This window comes from Cololabis saira, chromosome 9 (genome assembly GCF_033807715.1).
Source record: "Cololabis saira isolate AMF1-May2022 chromosome 9, fColSai1.1, whole genome shotgun sequence".
Lineage (NCBI taxonomy): Eukaryota > Metazoa > Chordata > Actinopteri > Beloniformes > Belonidae > Cololabis > Cololabis saira.
Genome location: NC_084595.1, coordinates 38042954 through 38061690, shown reverse-complemented (window position 1 = coordinate 38061690; position 18737 = coordinate 38042954). Strand labels below are relative to the sequence as shown.

Sequence of the window (18737 nt, the reverse complement as noted above, 5' to 3'; positions counted from 1 at the left end):
TTATATATATATATATATATATATTTTGATGTACTATATATATATATATATATATATATATTGATGTACTTGCCCTTGATGGTTTGCTGGTAATTGCTTGTTTCACAAATAATTCTCTCATGAATTAATAAAATAATTCATATGAAGCCCTTTTTTCTTAAAGTTTCTCATAAATGCAAGAAAACACTATCTAGTTCATTTTGTGTCCATTTGGTGAAATATCTTGGTCTTTAAAACTTTTTTTGAATACTGAATACCTCGAAGTATTGAATTTCTGAAGCGGAACTTTTCATAGAAACCATTTTGCCGCGGCGGACAGTTTTAACTGATGGACAGTAGTATGTTTACACGTGAGGCTCGTGCAACTGTTTAAAAAATCAAGTATCAAATCTTAAATGTTGTTCTCTTATGCATCGTAATTAAAAGGTTAGTGAGTTAGATATTCATAAACGCGTTCAAGTGAAAACGGTTGTGATAAGTTTAGTTCGCTTGTCGTTGTTGAGCTTTATCTGTGTGACTAAAAGTCGTTTCTGATTTCAAATGTTTATACATACTTAATTATATGTTAATAATAAAATCTAGGTTCAGAATGGGGAAACTAAGGAAGAGACACAACTGGAAAGGAAGACAGCAAAGCGACCCTCAAGAATCATCGACTGAAGTGAAGTCAGAAATTGTGATAGAATTGCAAGGTACAGTGTTATTTTATTTTCTTGTGTTTGTTTTTTTCTGATTCGGATTAATCCTCAAAGTAATCGTTATATTATTGTTTAGTAACAGAGATCCCGACTCATCTGTGTGTTTGTTGATTTCAGATGGAGCCAAGCTGAAAGGTGTGGATGAGAGCAACGCTTTGGTGCTTCCAGCCAGCAGAGCGACCAAGAAGAAGAAGAAGGATTCTCTGCAGACTGTCAGCAGGAAAAGACCTCTGACTAAAAAGCAGAGGAAGGAGCTGCAGAAGGTCCTGGAGCGCAAGGAAAAGAAAGCTCAGGTGAGACTGTTTGAAGGTGCAGATCCGGAAAAAATCTGTGCAACCTTTCATATCACAGCCACTAAACAAGGCAAGCTGGAAAGAACATTAAAGAGTTGATACTTTCACTGAGACAAGTTTTCTTTGTTTCTTATTTTTGTGTAATAACCATCCCTAAACATAAGTTTACATTATATTAATCCATGCTCTGGCAGGTGTTATCAACAACTATCCTGAAAGATTATACATGATGGAGTGAATGACTCTGTTTACATTTTTTTTTTTTTTTTTTTTTAATATCTTTTTATTTCACAATAATTTTCACAATTCACATTTTCACATGCATGATTTCCTTCTGTTTACATTTTTACTTGTTTTCAGAGAGCAGATATCCTGACCAAGCTGGCAGAGGTGCAGCTTCCACAATCTGAACTCAACCTTCTGTACACAACATCCAAACTGGGAACCGGAGACAAACTTTACCAGGATAAACAGTAAGTGCAAAATTAAACTACTGTTGATTTTGTGTTATTTAACTCCTGCTTATTATTATTACTTATTTTTAGCTAAATTTTGTTGCTGATTTATGGATTTTGGATTGTATTTATATTTGTTTTACCCTGCAAAGCACTTTGGTCAACTGTAGTTGTTTCAGACAAGCCATATTAAAACACTGAATTCACTTAATTTACCTTGATTGAAATCTAAATTAGGCTGCAGGGAAATAAGTTCACTTTCTTTCAATTTTCTTTCTTTCAATTTTCTGGCACGAGCAGGAAAAGAAACAACAATAACATTCAAAATTGCAGGGAATCTGCATCCATCTATCCGTCCATCCATAGATGAATGCATCTATCTATCTTCAGCTTTTCGGGGTAGGGTTGCGGGGGCAGTAGCCTCAGCTTGGAAGCCCAGACTTCCCTCCCCCTGGCCACTTTGTCCAGTTCATCTGGTGGTATCTCAAGGTGTTCCCTGGCCAGCCGAGAGATATAGTCCTTCCAGTGTGTCCTCTGTCATCCCCACCCCCCATGCCCAGTGGGGAATGCCCGGAAGACCAATCTGCAGTCTGAGAGACATTTTAATTTCAGGAGGAAAAATCCTGAGATCAAAACTTCTGGATGCTTTTTAGTGGCTAAAGACTCTCGTCAAGGCAGTAGCGGTATGATCAGTCTGCTTTTAACTGAAGAAGGTGGAATAAGTAGCTGTCTTTGTTTCAGGTCACTGGATGAAGTAGAAGATGGACACTCGGCTCCAAAGATCAGCAGTGTCAGTGGTGCGAACAGGAAGAGAAAATGGAAAGAGGAAGAGGAGGACGACGAAGATGATGATGAAGAAGAAGAAGAAAAGGCAGAAGAAAGTAGTGATCCGAACACATCGTCATCAGAGGAGGAAGAGGATGATAACACAGAGACAAATGAACCTACAGAGACCAAACCTCCCTGTCAGGACACAGAATCTACAACGAATGAGAAGGAAGCTCTAGAGGAACAGAAACAGAAGGGGATGACTGATCAGGAGCTAATCCAAAACAAGAAGCAATCTGAGCCGACTGTCTTCATTCCTGTTTTCAGGTCACCAAAAATACAGGTGTGTGTGTGTGTGTGTGTGTGTGTGTGTGTGTGTGTGTGTGTGTGTGTGTGTGTGTGTGTGTGTGTGTGTGTGTGTGTGTGTGTGTGTGTGTGTGTGTGTGTGTGTGTGTGTCTGTGTGTGTCTGTGTGTGTGTGTGTGTGTGTGTGTGTGTGTGTGTGTCTGGAAAATCTCACACTAAAACATGTTTTGATTTATAAAAGTGCTTTGAAGTTCAGGTCTATTTCAATCTGCTGCTGTAGGAGGCTCGTCTGAAACTGCCGGTGCTGGCAGAGGAGCAGGTCATCATGGAGGCGGTGAGAGAGAATCCCTGCATCGTCATCTGTGGAGAGACGGGCAGTGGAAAAACCACACAGGTGCCTCAGTTTCTGTATGAGGCTGGCTACGCCAGGTAGTTCATCCACTTTATTGTGCCATCTTTACTTGTTATTCAGAGTATTTATCCAGGAAAAAACGCGTAAATACTTTCACATGTTAGGTCAACTGTGATCTTGCTCTTTTCTGTTTCCGCTAGTGGCACGGGGATTATTGGCATCACAGAGCCGAGGAGAGTCGCAGCTGTCAGCATGTCTCACAGAGTAGCCAAAGAGATGAACCTGCCTACAAAGTAAGAAAAATTCCCTCTCCGTAGATCTAGCATTGAGTAACCTTTACATTCACGGACTTGTAGAGCTTTGTGCTGATAATACAGCATGTTTGTGTGTCTGTTCCCAGGGTGGTTTCATACCAGATTCGATATGAAGGCAATGTGACAAGCGACACAAAGATCAAGTTCATGACAGACGGTGTCCTGCTGAAGGAGATTCAGAAGGTTTGTTTTTTTACTGAGTCATTGGATGACGAGCTGTGACCTGCTCTTTTATTTCAGTGCAGATGTTGGGAAAAACATCAGACTTTTCTCCATCCCTTTTGAGAGACAAAACCACAGAAATACTCAGACCGAGTCTCGGTGTAGACCAGATCACGTAAAAGGACCTCCTCTTTTTAGGATATTGTTAATTTTTCAGAGGAAAAATACTTGCATGAAAAACAGTTATGGCAACATCATTAATGTCTTCAGAAAATGAATGAAGTGAAATGAAAATTACAAATATTCATGTTTCTCCAGTTTATTGCTATTTCTGTTTGCGTTGCAGGATTTTCTTCTTCAGAAATACACTGTAATAATTATAGATGAAGCACATGAAAGGAGCGTCTACACAGACATCCTCATCGGGTTATTGTCCCGCATCGTCCCCCTTAGAAACAAGGTATAATAACTTCCTTTTTTCTTTCTTTCTGTTTCTCGTGTGCAGTGTTTTATTCCCACAAGCATCTAAGTGTTTTTTAAAACCTGCTATTTTATATTTGTTCGATCCCTGCAGAAACAGATGCCTATGAAGCTGCTGATAATGTCAGCTACTCTGAGGGTGGAGGACTTCACAGAAAACCAGAAGCTGTTCCGGACGCCTCCGCCCGTCATCACAGTAAATGCTCGTCAGTTCCCGGTCACCATCCATTTCAACAAACGCACCCCACTGGAGGATTACGCCGGAGAAGTCTTTCACAAGATCTGCAAAATCCACCGGATGTTGCCCGCAGGTACGTTTTCAGCACTGAGGAAAACTAAGTTTCTCAGTCTAAATCTCCAGAAAGATGGATATTATACTTTTAGCATAAATGGCTTTAACTGTGAACTAGACAGCTATTAATAGAGACTCTACAATGAATGACTTGAAGTTCAGCTTTCACACAAACATGTTGGTGTCCTCCAGGTGGTATCCTGGTGTTTCTGACGGGTCAGGCCGAGGTTCACGGTCTCTGCAGAAGACTCAGAAAAGCTTTCCCCTTCAGGAAAGGTGACGCGACTGGTGCGTGGTCCGCCTCCTCACACAGACGTATATCTCCAACTGAACTGATTTATTTTTTTTTTTTTTAATACTTATAACTGTTTTTGTGTCCAGCTGAAGATGAGGAAGCCGACTCTTCAGAGGCGATGAAGAAATTTAAGAAGGCCAAACAGAAGAAGACTGTCGTAAGTCAAGTTGCAAACAGAATTCCTTCAAATGATCTATCCCTTAACGTTATATACACCTACAAGGTGCATATTTTAAGAGTTTTCTCTTTTTCTTTAGTCTCTTCCCCGAATCGACTTGGATAACTACTCTGCGCTGCCGGTGGATGAAGGGGATGAAGACAGGGAGGCGGGGATTGGAGATGAGGAGGATGGCGGCTCAGACGTCGACCTTGGAGACGACCCCTCTGAAACAGGCAAGTTTGTCCAAACAAATAGTTCTTCATAATCCAGAAGGATTTATTTCCGATGAACACTTAAACTCATGCTGCTCTGTTTGTTTTTTTGTGCAGAGGAGAAGTCCGACCCATCCATCCCTCTCTACGTTCTCCCACTCTACTCCCTGTTGGCCCCCGAGCAGCAGGCTAAGGTTAGATGAATATCTAGTCTCCATACTTAAAACGTATGTTTTTTTAAAAAAAAGGAAATGACAAGAAAAGTTCTATAGTTTTTAAATAAAAATCTTATTTAAGATGTCAAATATATGCACAGCATTCACACTCATGGCTTTTTGATGTCTTCCTGTGGTATTTTGATCATATGATATTACACAAATTTCATTAACACCTCTGGACAACTGTTCATAAAAAAAGCACAATATGTTCCCTTTAAAACAAGTTTATCTCAGTGATTGCACACCTTAAGCTGATCAATGAAGTTCATATTATCTATATTTACTATAGCTTGTTTGGTTTCTTCTGTTATTGGCCACACGGTTTGTCATTACATACCTGAAAAATGCCTGATGCTTCATGTCCAGCTGTGTCTGGTGACAGAATAGATTAGACAAGCTAAAATGATTTGTTTACTGCATGAGCTGTTGCAATTTGCTTCTTTTTTGCAATTTAAATGGATATTGAAAGACCCATTTGAGTTATTTATTTTTTAGTTATTTCACAATAATTATTGTGAAATTATTTGACTAGTTATTTTACAGTCATATAATTCAGGCAACGGCTCAAAAAACATTTTTAATAACACTAAACCACATCAATATCGGATCGGATCGAATCAAATGGTGATAAAAAACAGAAAAAAGAAGGGCTAATACAGCATTTAACTTTTTTACTTGAAAACTTTGGGAAGCGACTGCACGGCAGAAAAAGGGCCATTCTTAAAGTGGTGCAGCACATAGATTGCTGGGGAATATGAAAAAAAGTTTTCAGTAAAAAATCAATATTTTTTGCTTTAATGCCTGTGATGAAGTCACTTCTCATCCAAACAGGCTTTTGCATACTAAATAAAGGCTTATAAATACTTGTGGCTGGTTTCAGAATGTAGTTGACTGACAATAGTTGAGGAGTTGTATGATACATTTCAGGGTAAATAATGAATCTAACTTGTTGTATCTTGTATTTGTGTTTCGTGCCTGCAGGTGTTCAGGCCTCCTCCGCCTGGTACTCGTGTTTGTGTGGTGGCCACCAACGTGGCGGAGACATCTTTGACCATTCCTGGCATAAAGTACGTGGTCGACTGCGGTCGAGTCAAGAAACGTTTCTATGACAGAGTGACCGGGGTGTCGTCTTTTAAAGTCACATGGACCTCGCAGGCCTCGGCCAATCAGAGAGCAGGCAGAGCCGGACGAACAGAGCCAGGACACTGCTACAGGTCAGTTAGATCAGTGAGACTGTGTAACGTAACGCCGTGCTTGTGTTTTTGTCATTTGGAGAAAGAAAAAACTCTTCCCTCTTGTTCTCCGTGATGCTTCTGCAGGTTGTACTCGTCTGCCGTGTTCGGAGACTTCAGTGAGTTCTCGGAGGCGGAGATCACTCGCAGGCCTGTGGAGGATCTGGTTTTACAGATGAAGGACCTCAACATAGACAAGGTCAGTAACAAAAGCAGGAAATGTGTTGAACAAAAAAAAAAATCCTACCCACAACCCTAATAATATCTGCTTTTGCAGGTGGTCAATTTTCCCTTTCCCACACCTCCCTCCTCCGAGGCTCTGGTTGCAGCTGAGGAGTTACTGGTCTCACTGGGAGCTCTGGAAGAGCCGCCGCGCACCGGAAGGTAGACGTCTTTTCCCAAAGCCTCAAGTTTACTTTGGTTGTTCAACTGTTTCTTAAGAAAGTTAATTTATCGTTAAAGAAGTATAATCTCTTTTGAGGTGATTCAGTAAGCCTGAGACTAAAGGTGGAGGGGGGGTGTCAACGTTTCCATTGAACAGTGTTTTTTCTTTTTATAAGCGCCACTCTCCTAGTTCTCTCTCTGTAACTCTGTGTCTCGTTCTGCGAGTCTTCTCTTTAAATCAAAGAAAAAGAAGATCTCAATTTCAAAGCAGATGGACAAAAACATCTTTAGTTTGGGGCAAGTTATTGTGATTTCCACCACCGCTGTTGCAAAAGAAGGTCAACAGGAGGTGAAGGCAGCCTTTATAGCCCTTATGAAATGTAAGAAAACAGTAATGCATAATCAGTGGAGTTACAGCACAACTACATTGTATTAATGAGGCCAAAAACAGCCGGAAACTAGATTTGGATGACTTTAGATTGACCTGCTACATCACATCCAGCGCTGCCAGAGCAATGTGCAAATGTGCAAAAAAAAATCCATTACACGTTTGTGATAAACTGGGTAATCAACATGTCTGAAAAACCACTTCATGAAAGCAATAAAAGGTTTTTGTGATATTTGACAGTTTTTTCGAATTCTAGATGTTTCCATCACAGGTTTTTCTTTGTTATATTTAGTTTTACCACAGATCTAGTGGAAACAGTAACGTGGCTTGAGAAACCGTAGACAGTGTAAAGACAGTTTGATTCCTCTGCTGGAGCTGGGTCTCACTCTTGTTTTCTTAAAAGCACTTTACTATGTTTTCATTTCATATTTTTGAACTAGAAGCTGAATATTCACTGTATTTTGTTCCCACACTTGTAAACCACTTATTTATTTTAAAAGCATGAGAGAGATCCAGCGGGCAAAGCTGAGCTGTCCCATCAACCCGCTGGGCAGAGCGATGGCTTCGTTCCCTGTGGCGCCGCGTTACGCCAAGATGTTATCACTGGGGAAGCAGCAGGACTGCCTGCCGTACATCATCGCTGTGGTCGCAGCCATGACTGTCCGGGAGATCTTTGAAGACCTTGACAGGTGGGCACAGCTCCTGCAAACATTTACATTCGTAAGCATTTATTTAAATGATGACTTATAATGTAGAAAAACCATATGTCTCTCCTCAGACCTGCACATAGCGAAGATGAAGACGCTAAGCTCACCCAGCGTCGAGCCCGACTGACCCAATTGAGGAGGTTGTGGGCTGGACATGGAACCGCGCTCCTGCTGGGCGACCTCATGGTCATGCTGGGTAGGTTTATCTGAGAAAAGCTGCTATCCTGCCCTTTCAAACCTTATAATGATCGTTTTTCTTCTCAAATTTAACTTCAAGTAAAATGAGACTGAAACACCAAGTCTTGATTTAGGAAAGATTAAGTAAGATGGATAAAGTTATTGTTTAAATAATTGTATGTATTTCTTTGAAGTGCAACGTATTAAATATACGTAGGCCCTGTCCCAATACTCCCACTACCCCTACTTTTCAGCGCTACCCCTAAATTTTGCGCGTTCCCGTGAGGGTAGTGGTGTCCCAATTCCTCTTTGCATGTAGGGGTAGTGAGCATAACGAGAGGTAGGGGGTATGAATCTGGCCCTTAAAAGCGAGGGATTTCAGATGCTGACTTTGCGACCGAGGGTTAGAGAAATTTCCCAGAATGCTTTACGTCATCATTTGCAGACTGAATCAAACAAAAAAAACATGGTGGACATTTCTAATTTTTAGTGAATATAATCAATATTTTGAGTTAGTTTCTGCATAAAAATGCTTACATTTCTAGCGAGAAATATATATTTTACTTTCATAATATTCACTCAGTGAATGTACATAATCACTCGCTTGGTCGTTGTTGCGTTGTATCTTCAAACCTCGCCAGAATAAAGGCTGATTTATGGTTCCGCGTTACACCAACGCAGAGCCTATGGCGTAGGTTACGCGGCGACGCGCAACCTACGCCGTAGGCTCTGCGTCGATTTAACGCTGAACCATAAATCGCCGGCGGCTGTTCTCATCCCGAAAACATCGTAGCAAATTTCTTAACAGGCGTTATTTGGATAAACTGAGCCCAGGTTGGGGATCTTAACGTTTACTTTTACGCCTAAAAAAAATATTCAAACTTAATAAAGTGGCATATTAACAGCGCTACAGCTGAAATTAAAACGGCTTTTAGCTCTCGGCTTCCTGATATGGTGTGACGTATGTGCAAACGTAACTACGCAGTCGCTTACGTACCCGAACTTAAACCACACAGTGTAACGAGTGGTGTCCCAATCCCTAGGGAAGATTACAAGGGCTCTACCCAAGTGGCTTCATTTTTAGGGCTAGTGGTAGAAAGTAGGGGGTGTGTTGGGATTGGCCCTTAGTCTGACTGTAATTGTTTGTATGCAGGCGCTGTTGGTGCTTGTGAATTCGCTGGCTGTACTCCCAAGTTTTGTGAGGACAGTGGGCTGCGGTACAAAGCCATGGTGGAGATCAGGAGGCTCAGAGGTCAACTGACTAACGCAGGTACACTTACACCCACAAAAACACCTCCCCTGATATGCGTCTGCTTCAGAAAAGCCGTGGAAAATCCTTTGTTCTCCTCCCTCCCAGTGAATTCAGTGTGTCCAGAAGTGGGGATATTTGTGGATCCCAAGATGACCCCGCCAACGGAACACCAGGTGGTTTGCTTGCGGCAGATTGTTCTAGCCGGACTCGGAGACCATCTGGCGCGGCGCGTGCAGGCAGAAGACCTACTGGACCCAAAATGGAAGAATGCTTACAAGGTACGCTTTTTCCAAAGGGTTCAGTTTTCTGTATCCAATGTAATTGTCTGTGATTGTGACTTTACTATTGCCCTCTTTAACCCCACTACTGTCTGTCTGTTTTTACCTGTAGACTCCTCTTATGGATGAGCCCGTGTTCATTCATCCTAGCTCTGCTTTGTTTAAAACACTGCCGGAGTTTGTTGTCTACCAGGAGATAATGGAGACCACCAAGATGTACATGAGAGGTAAGTGGGCTTGATGGAAATACGCTTCTGACTTTAGAAGTACCTACAAGTTGTTATGAAGGTAGGCTCCAACTTCTGTCGTCATTCCAGTGAAAATGTGATTCTTGGATTTTATCCAACGCCTTATTTACATGAGAAGATCTCTAGTTTGAACCTTTCTTTGCTCCACAAGAAATCATAAATGTTTGCTCCATCAGCCTGTTAGACCCTGGCCTAGGGGAGCCAAGGGTACAACAAAAAGCAGGGGAGACGCAGTACTCAAAATACTATAAATTTATTAAATAAGCAAAGGTAAATAATCAAACGAACAAATGAGTGAGCAAACAAACAGATGAGGTGTGGAAGTCAGTAATCAGTAGTGTAGTGTGTGTATGCATGAGTGGAATGTATGTGGGTGCATGTTGGATGTATTAACAGAAATGATGAAAAAGGTGCATAGAGGGAGAGGGGTAGAGGAGAACTGAATGCAACAGAACTCCCCCAGGGACTGGGGAGACAGGCTTTTATACTGGGTGTCGGCCACCCGGGCCCAGGTGCCGACACTTGGCTGATTAATGCTGGCCATGATTGCTCTGCTCCCCAGTCCACTGAAAAACAAGGAAAAAAGGATTAGGACTGAAAAGCAAAGAGAATCTAAATAACCAATATATAATATATAAAATACTACACCAGACCAATCAAATAACACACTACCACCATATACTATGACACAATACAATAATATAACCCCATATCATATCATATACCAGGGAACCGTCACACCCCCCCCCCATAAAGACGGGGTCCCAACGGGATCACCGGAAACCTATTTACAAAAAAAACAAAAAACAATCCTATCTGGTGTACTGAACCTCTACTCCAAAGGCCGCCAACCACCTGTCACAGACCTCCACCCCAGAAACCGGATCCAATGAAGCATTTTTAAGGGGTGAAAGACAGAAGCAAATGGAGGACCACTGGAGATGAATAAGACTAGGACTTCAGTCATGAGGAGCCCGTGATAACGCATCGGCCACCACGTTCTCCGTCCCTTTAACATGACGAATGTCCAAGGCATAGGACTGCAGGAATAGTGACCATCGAATCAACCTCTGGTTCGGACACTGTAGAGAGTTGAGAAAAGTCAATGGATTATGATCTGTATAAATGACAACAGGGTTACTACCGCCAACATAAACGTCAAAGTGTTGTAAAGCTAAAATCAAAGCCAATGCTTCTTTCTCAATGACCGAGTAGTTTAGCTGGTAAGAGTTGAATTTCTTGGAATAAAAGCTAACAGGCTTATCTATTCCTAGATTGTCCTCCTGCATAAGTACGGCCCCCGCCCCCACATGACTGGCATCCGTGTAGATCTTAAACGGCCTGTCCAAACGTGGAGCCGACAAAACAGGAGCGGTACACAAAAGTGATTTAGCCTGGTTTGAGCGTGGTAGAGGACCAACACAGTCTATGATTAGATGTTCAAAAGGTTGGCTTATGGCCGGAATGGGATACAATGGAGCTGGTTTCAACTTCTGGTTAGGCTTGTCAGTTAACTGGCATGTATGACATGTTTTAACGTATGCTGCCACATCTCTCTTCATACGAGGCCAAAAGAACTGCCTAAGTAGTCTGTCACAAGTCTTTTTCACACCTGCATGTCCAGATTCATTATGCGCTACTTTTAACACTGCCTGTCGAAGTTTAGCTGGCAAGACAATTTGAAACACTGGTTCACCCACAAACCTTCCATCATGTGGCAGCCATTTTCTCACCAACACCGAGTTCTGATGAAAATACCCACAAGCACTGTCAACGATCTCATCCTCTGGTCGTATCAGTGGCACCAGCTCCTTCCGAGAGGGGTCCGTCTGCTGTTCTGCCACCAGATCTGAACGCGTTATGGATAGGGGGAAATCAGCAAGAGGTATAGAAAACTTTCCTGATATGTTAGGCTTAAGTGATTCTTTTGACTCAGATTTCCCCTTTAACTTGGCCATTGCCCGTGTCACTGCACACGCTGAGAAAACCTCTGGAAAGTCCCGTTCACTTTTATCCATACCACCAGTTATCAAAGGCACAGACGTCACCACTGCCGGTGGAGGAACCTCCGCCCACACCCGAGCACCAACCAAGTCGTTCCCCAGGATCACAGTCACCCCTGGGATTGGCAGCGCTGGGCGCACAGCAAGCCTTGCTTCCCCCTGGAATAATTCACATTTGAGCAACACTTTAAGCAAAGGGAACCCACAGAATGTTCATATCTATGCCACGGATAGGCACCTTGTCACCCGTGTCAGAATCCTGAGTTAAAGGCAGAATACCAGCCTGAATAAACGAGTCAAAAGCACCCGTGTCCCTCAGAATCGTTACTGGTACTTCTTCCCCATTTTGCAGCAAAGCCACAGAGCCTTTCATGATAAACGGTCGGTAAGAATCCAGAGCTGCCACTGCTGTGTCCTTATTAGGGCCGCAATTAGGTGTAGCACAAGTGGACACCGGACGTGGAGTGGCTGCGCCAGCCCCTTTTTGCTGCGAATGACCAGCCAATTGAGTCCTGGGGTTTCCATTTAACTTAAAACACTCAGATTTCCAATGGCCCCGTTTATGACAGTAATTGCAAACCTTGTCTGGCTCACGCAACTTACTACCGCCATTAACATCACTTTTAGCTTGTTCAACATGAAGAGGTTTATCTGATCGGCCACGAGATTCATTATTAGCAGTGTTGCCACTGCCCGCCTTAAACTCTCCCCGGTGCGTCAAAACATAGTCATCAGCCAGTGCTGCCGCGTCTGCTGCGTTGCGTGCCTTCTGCTCGTTTAGGTACATTGCCACTCGAGGTGGAATAGAGTTTTTGAACTGTTCCAAAATCATCAGATCACACAACTCTTCAAAGGTTTCTACACCCGAGGAATTACGCCAGCGTGTAAAACTGGTAGTCAGATCACGTGCGAATTCTAAATGACTTTGCTTGTCATGTTTTTTCCAGAACCTAAAACGCTGGCGATACGCCTCGGGGACGAGCTCGAAAGACTTGAGCACTGCTGCTTTGTCAGCCACACTCATAGCCGAAAACACCTCTTGCGCCCTGCCAGTCAACACGCACTGCAACAACAAAGTGCGCGCAGAGTCAGGCCAATTACGAACGTCTGCCACACGTTCAAACATGGCAAAAAATGCCTCCGGATCACGCTCATTAAATTTGGGGACCACACGTAAGTTACCGTTAATATCAAAACCCACTGCGGACTCTGCCGGTTCTTTAATGGACATTTGTGCAGCACCTGGAATTTTACCATCCCTTATCAGGTCCAGCCTGTTTTGCTCTACTTCCTATTTCATTTTTTCAGCCTCATGTTTCATTTTCGCAATTGCATACTGCACGTCTAACCTACTTTTCTCCTGGTCAGCCTGCACTTGAGCTTGTAACAAAATTAACTCTTTTTGCTGTTCAAAAGTCAGACCTGTCTGCGGCATGATGAATGTAGGCACTGCCGATGCAACCTTTAATGGAGGAGGAGACACCTTCTCTGGCTCTGCCAAACCCTTCTCAAATAAATGGTGTCTCAAAATTGCTATTATGGATTCCTTAGTTTTCTTATCATTTGTATCAAGTTTAATCCTATAATGGTCTGCTATTTTAATTAATTGGTCTTTAGTGCATTGTATTAATAGGTCCTCAGATGGACAGGCAATAAATGCCTCTGAAGTTACCATCCTGGCTGCGTGCGCTTACAACTTCCTCAGCTGGTAATAATATAAAAAAATAAATAGTGCCCCTCTAGCCTATATAATCCCCAAGTTAAACTCCACCCGTCTTCATGCACGGTTTGCGGTAGGTACTTATGCACTGAATACCGAGAGGCAGGTAGGGCAACCAGAAACTGGCGACCCGCGTACACCCCTCAGCTGTGCCCCCGAGACAGACTATGTACAGGCCAAAAAGGCCTACACACAGCCGCTACAGCCGCTCCTTGCACCTAAACCACCCCTTGGCCTAGACCCAGCGAGCTATTTAACCCCGAAAACTAACCGCGCCTACTAGGGACACTCATATTAAACAAAAAACAAAACCAGCTACGCAAACTGTACAATATACATCTATATATAGGCTATATTATGATAACACTTATATATATACAGTATATGTATTTAATTAAGCAGCACCGCAACCAGAAAACCTCTCCACTAGCACAACTTAATCAAACTTAATGCAAAGTAACCAAACTTTTCAATAAATCAAATTCAAATGATCAAACAAATGACTGCATCTCCCAAAGTCCGAGTACATGCACCAGCGTGTACGCTGAAGTAAGCATTGCTTAGTTTGTACTCACCGGACTGATGAATGGACAAAAGGAACCCCCGGAATGATTCCCAGATGACGTCACCGCACGTTCATTCACAAAACCACGGTGTTGATGAGCCATTAATTAAGGCAAACGAGCCATCAATCAACCGCAGCAGAGAACAATAAGTAGAACAAAAGGCAGAAGGGCGAGTCACTTGACTCTCCAAACTTACAGCCAAACTACTCCAAATTCAAAGGACTGAGCCCCCATTTGTTAGACCCTGGCCTAGGGGAGCCAAGGGTACAACAAAAAGCAGGGGAGACGCAGTACTCAAAATACTATAAATTTATTAAATAAGCAAAGGTAAATAATCAAACGAACAAATGAGTGAGCAAACAAACAGATGAGGTGTGGAAGTCAGTAATCAGTAGTGTAGTGTGTGTATGCATGAGTGGAATGTATGTGGGTGCATGTTGGATGTATTAACAGAAATGATGAAAAAGGTGCATAGAGGGAGAGGGGTAGAGGAGAACTGAATGCAACAGAACTCCCCCAGGGACTGGGGAGACAGGCTTTTATACTGGGTGTCGGCCACCCGGGCCCAGGTGCCGACACTTGGCTGATTAATGCTGGCCATGATTGCTCTGCTCCCCAGTCCACTGAAAAACAAGGAAAAAAGGATTAGGACTGAAAAGCAAAGAGAATCTAAATAACCAATATATAATATATAAAATACTACACCAGACCAATCAAATAACACACTACCACCATATACTATGACACAATACAATAATATAACCCCATATCATATCATATACCAGGGAACCGTCACCAGCCACAGTGTTTTATTTAACTTTCTGTGTTTTCACTGTTCTTGTGTTTTACCTGAGAGTCCTGCTGGTCAGCCACTTTTAAAACGCTAACAGACTTGTAGATGGACGGCTTCGTTGGTTAAATTGTCCTCCTGTGTGTTGTTGTCAGGTGTTTCAGCTGTTGAAGCAGAGTGGGTCCCTCGGCTTCTGCCTCAGTACTGTCACCTCGGCCCCGCTCACGAGTCCCCGGTGCCGTGGTTCTGCTGCTCCACCGGCACCATCAGATGCCATCGGCCAAGCACCTTTTGTAAGTACTCTACATGAAATCCCCGGAGCCGATCAGCGTCTCTGTCTGCATTTACGTTATTTCTGTGTCTCTCCTTTAGTCCGCGTAGGCTGGCAGCTCCCTGCAGTGGAGATGGACTATCCAGAAGGACTTGACCGCTACAAACTGTTTACACGGTTTCTTCTTGAGGGACAGGTACTGCAGCAGAACTTGAAAGCCCCAAATATATCTTTTCTGTCCTTTTTTTTCTTAAACGCCTTTCAACCATTAAAGGTATTGTGACATAATTTTTAACATGCTTTTAACACTATTAAAGTCTTGGCCAATATCCCTCAAATGTGTCTAAAAAGGTATAACAAGAAAAACTTCACTCCAGTACTCCATGCCTGGCTTTTTATGACGGTGTTTTTTTGCGCAGTGAAAAACGCTTCCTTTTCCCCCTTTCCTGTCAATCATTGCCCCGCTCCTCCTCCCAACCTCCTCCAACCAACTGCTACACACTTCTGCCGTCTCCACAAACGCGCGCGCACACCGAACCACAAACACCCACACACACAGCCCAGACAGGGCGACTACAGCCCGGGGATGTCCGTGACCAGAGGACTGGAAGGCAGCACCGTATCTCCCCGCAAGCAATACGCTAACAGCGGCGTCGGAGAGTTAAGCCGGGAGCGACAGGCAAAGCAGCATGGCGAAGCAGTCCACAGCAAACAATCACAAAAATAAAGGCATGCGAAGCAGCAGTGTCCCCTTATCTTAAGTCCAGTCAGTGGCCGCGGGTCTTTTTAGCAGTTCTCCTCCGGTGATTAGAACAGAGGGGGCTCTAAACAGCTCCGTTTTAAGCCTGATTTATGGTTCCGCGCTAAATCGACGCAGAGCCTACGCCGTAGGGTTCAGCGTACGGTGTGAGTCGCCGCGTAACCCTACGCCGTAGGCTCTACGTCGGTGTAACGCGGAACCATAAATCAGCCTTTATGGTGCGCTGGAGAGGAGAGGAGGCAGGGAGCTGGGTGGAGGGGGTGGTGATTTAGCGGACCGTTACGTAACGGTCCGCCACCAAACCAGATGCGCCGTTTTTGCATAATTGTGCGGAAAATCCCAGAAAGCACACAATACACTGAATGTTAAAAGTTCGTTTTTTTTGGGTGTAATTGATGTCAAGACACCCAACAAAACACAAAAAAATCAAGAAAAATTTGTTTTTCATGTCACAATACCTTTTAAAGAGAAAAAAAATCAATCTGAACATTAAAACTGGGACAACCTGACAAAAACATTAATCTCTTGTAATAATTGCTTTGTCTGCTTGACAGGTTTGTCCCAATCTACAGAAATACAGTGGTCATCTTCTTTCCAACCCCTCCATCATGCTGAAAACATGGGCAAAGTAAGTGGACTCAGGGCTTTATTTTATACTTTCCTTCAAAATGTTTAGCACTTTTATCTACCTTGTTTTTCTGCTCCTCTTCTGTTACACCTGATTTTGTGGCAGGAAGTGTGCTTTTACATATACTGTTGGGGAGCTGCAATTTCATTATGTCTTGTAAAGAGTGACGGTAAATGCATCTTAATTTCTCTCATCTTGATGCTCTGACATAGACTACTCTACCTTCTTTTACCCTGTTCTGCCAAAGCAGGTTCAGCGGGGTTTGAAGCCAGCACCCAGCTTTGAACCCTTTTTTTCTGTTTTAACTATCAAAGCACCAGATCTCACCCAAGAAAATTGGAGCTACTGACATCAATCTTTGCTATTTGCTTTTGTCCAGGACAAAGAACTGTTGATATCTGGGGCTCCGGAGGAGGTTGTGATGAACAGCTCAACCCACTTACACTTGTCTTAACCATAATGGTTTTTTTTAAAAAAGAAAGGAAAAATAGAGCCAATGTACCATTTAGTCGTATGTAATTACTTGAAGAAAAATAAAAAGCTGGGATTTATCATGAATGTTAAGTCAAGACATTACTATAAGCACATTGATCCCCTTATTTTCCTCATTTTTAAGGTTTTAGTGTCAGCATTAGTTTGGAGTAGAAAATTAGACCTCCCGGACCTCCCGAAATTGCCTCCCTACACTGTGGTCTCTTGAAATTCTGAATATACAAAAGGAAGGTTCAAATGATGCATTTCAACAAATGGTTAAATGGGATAATGATAATGATTCATCGGTTCTCTTGATGTGGAAAAGTAAACTATTTCTTAAAAACTTATACTAAGGTTGGGTCAGATCTTTACTGGCTCAAGCTCAACACCAGCACTTGGTTCAAGTCACAACGGGATATTGGAACCATGTTTTTCTCACTTTTGCGATGTTGCTGTTTTAGGCTTCAGCCCAGAACGGAGGCTTTACTGGGACCACTGGTGTCAAAGAGGGTTGACTCCAGAGATGCCCTGTTTTCTGTGTGGAGGAGTGAAGAAAAATGTGAGGATATGATGTGTTTGGTTCTTTGTTTAATCTTAACCTTACTTAATTGTGATGTTTAATAATGTGTAATAATGTGTATATATGTGTATAATGTGTAATAATGTAATTTGTCTTCCTGCAGTTCTCTTGTCTGCATACTGCCAGTGGTTACCTGAGGCCATGCACCAAGAGGTTTCCAAAAGTTGGCCTCCAATATAAATGCAGCATTCATCAGTTAAAAGTGGCGCAATGAACTTCTAACCATCTACATTAAACTAAATAATCTGCAGAGCCCATTTTGTTCTGGAAACACTTTCCTCAGATTTAGCTTTTTTTTAATGTTTTATCAAAGTTTATCTACAGTATTCTAAACTTGACTTGCCTCAATTTTGTATTTTATACATTGCTCTCGCTCTGTAATGATTTATTGTGTGCTGCTGTCTTTTATGCATAAGTGATTTGGTCTTCATAAGACTTATAAAAACTGATGCTGTGATAAAAGCTTGTGTGGAATTTATTCATGCTTTCTGACGTCTGTGCCTGATGGAAATTACAAAGGATTTTTATGTGTCATAAATGTTAACAGATGTTTGATGACAGTAGAGTCATGATAGTGTTTGGAGTTAGTCAACAGTTATTGAAGAGAAATCTTGTGCTTGACAGCTAAAATTGTCTTTCCGAGGTATGAACATTTACCAGTCAGATAATGCCCGAGGATAATGTATTGAAATCAAAGTCTATCTAACCGGTAGTATTTCTTGTGAGTCCTGGGATAGTTTACACTCTCCATTGATTGGATTTGCTCAATTGTCATAATTGTTATTAATAATGATAATAATGCATATTATTTATAGAGTGCCCTTCTAAATACTCAAACACGAAAAAAAAACACCAAGCAATATACATAAAAGAGAATTACAAGTAAATGATTCAATGAAGCTGGATTTTAAATAAATTGATAATTAAATCCATATTTTTAAGAGCAAATAAAAACCCAGTATTTTTCGTGTGATTACATATCACATAAGATTTGCTTAATAGCTGTTTTAAAAACAGTTAATGGTCCAAAAACGCCTAGTAAGTCTCTGATTTAATGCGGGATCATCTTGTGTTCCTGGAGTTTAATTTATTGCCTGTTCAACTATGTTAAGGAGCAACTGTAATTTATTATATCTTAATTGGAGGAGTTTCCTTCATCACTATCATAAACTAAACTAAATCTAGTAGTCTATTATCTCTATTTGGAGGGTTTCCTTCATTACTATTATAAACTAAACAAAATCTAGTAGTCTATCATCTGTATTTGGAAGTTTC

General features: G+C 42.2%; 1 protein-coding gene across 1 annotated transcript; it reads left to right on the top strand.

Annotated features, from left to right (window-relative positions):
- The first annotated feature begins 313 nt into the window (after positions 1 to 313).
- Positions 314 to 17924, top strand: LOC133451128 (probable ATP-dependent RNA helicase DHX37). Its single transcript, XM_061730073.1, has 27 exons — positions 314 to 426; positions 583 to 692; positions 816 to 991; positions 1352 to 1464; positions 2188 to 2557; positions 2800 to 2948; positions 3072 to 3164; positions 3272 to 3368; positions 3694 to 3807; positions 3922 to 4138; positions 4312 to 4407; positions 4501 to 4571; positions 4672 to 4807; positions 4904 to 4980; positions 5986 to 6218; positions 6324 to 6435; positions 6514 to 6620; positions 7509 to 7697; positions 7787 to 7911; positions 9046 to 9162; positions 9250 to 9422; positions 9535 to 9649; positions 14905 to 15042; positions 15122 to 15216; positions 16335 to 16408; positions 17344 to 17441; positions 17566 to 17924. The coding sequence occupies exons 2-27, from the start codon at positions 590 to 592 to the stop codon at positions 17640 to 17642; spliced, it is 3465 nt and encodes a 1154-aa protein (XP_061586057.1). The 5' UTR covers positions 314 to 426; positions 583 to 589; the 3' UTR covers positions 17643 to 17924.
- The last annotated feature ends 813 nt before the right edge of the window (positions 17925 to 18737 follow it).

Bases quoted from the DNA above. Each gene is read 5' to 3' on its own strand.
- LOC133451128 (XM_061730073.1), top strand. From the start codon at position 590: ATGGGGAAACTAAGGAAGAGACACAACTGGAAAGGAAGACAGCAAAGC. The intron at 693-815 runs GTACAGTGTTAT...TGTTGATTTCAG, and splicing joins AATTGTGATAGAATTGCAAG to ATGGAGCCAAGCTGAAAGGT. The intron at 4,408-4,500 runs GTGCGTGGTCCG...TTTTGTGTCCAG, and splicing joins CAGGAAAGGTGACGCGACTG to CTGAAGATGAGGAAGCCGAC.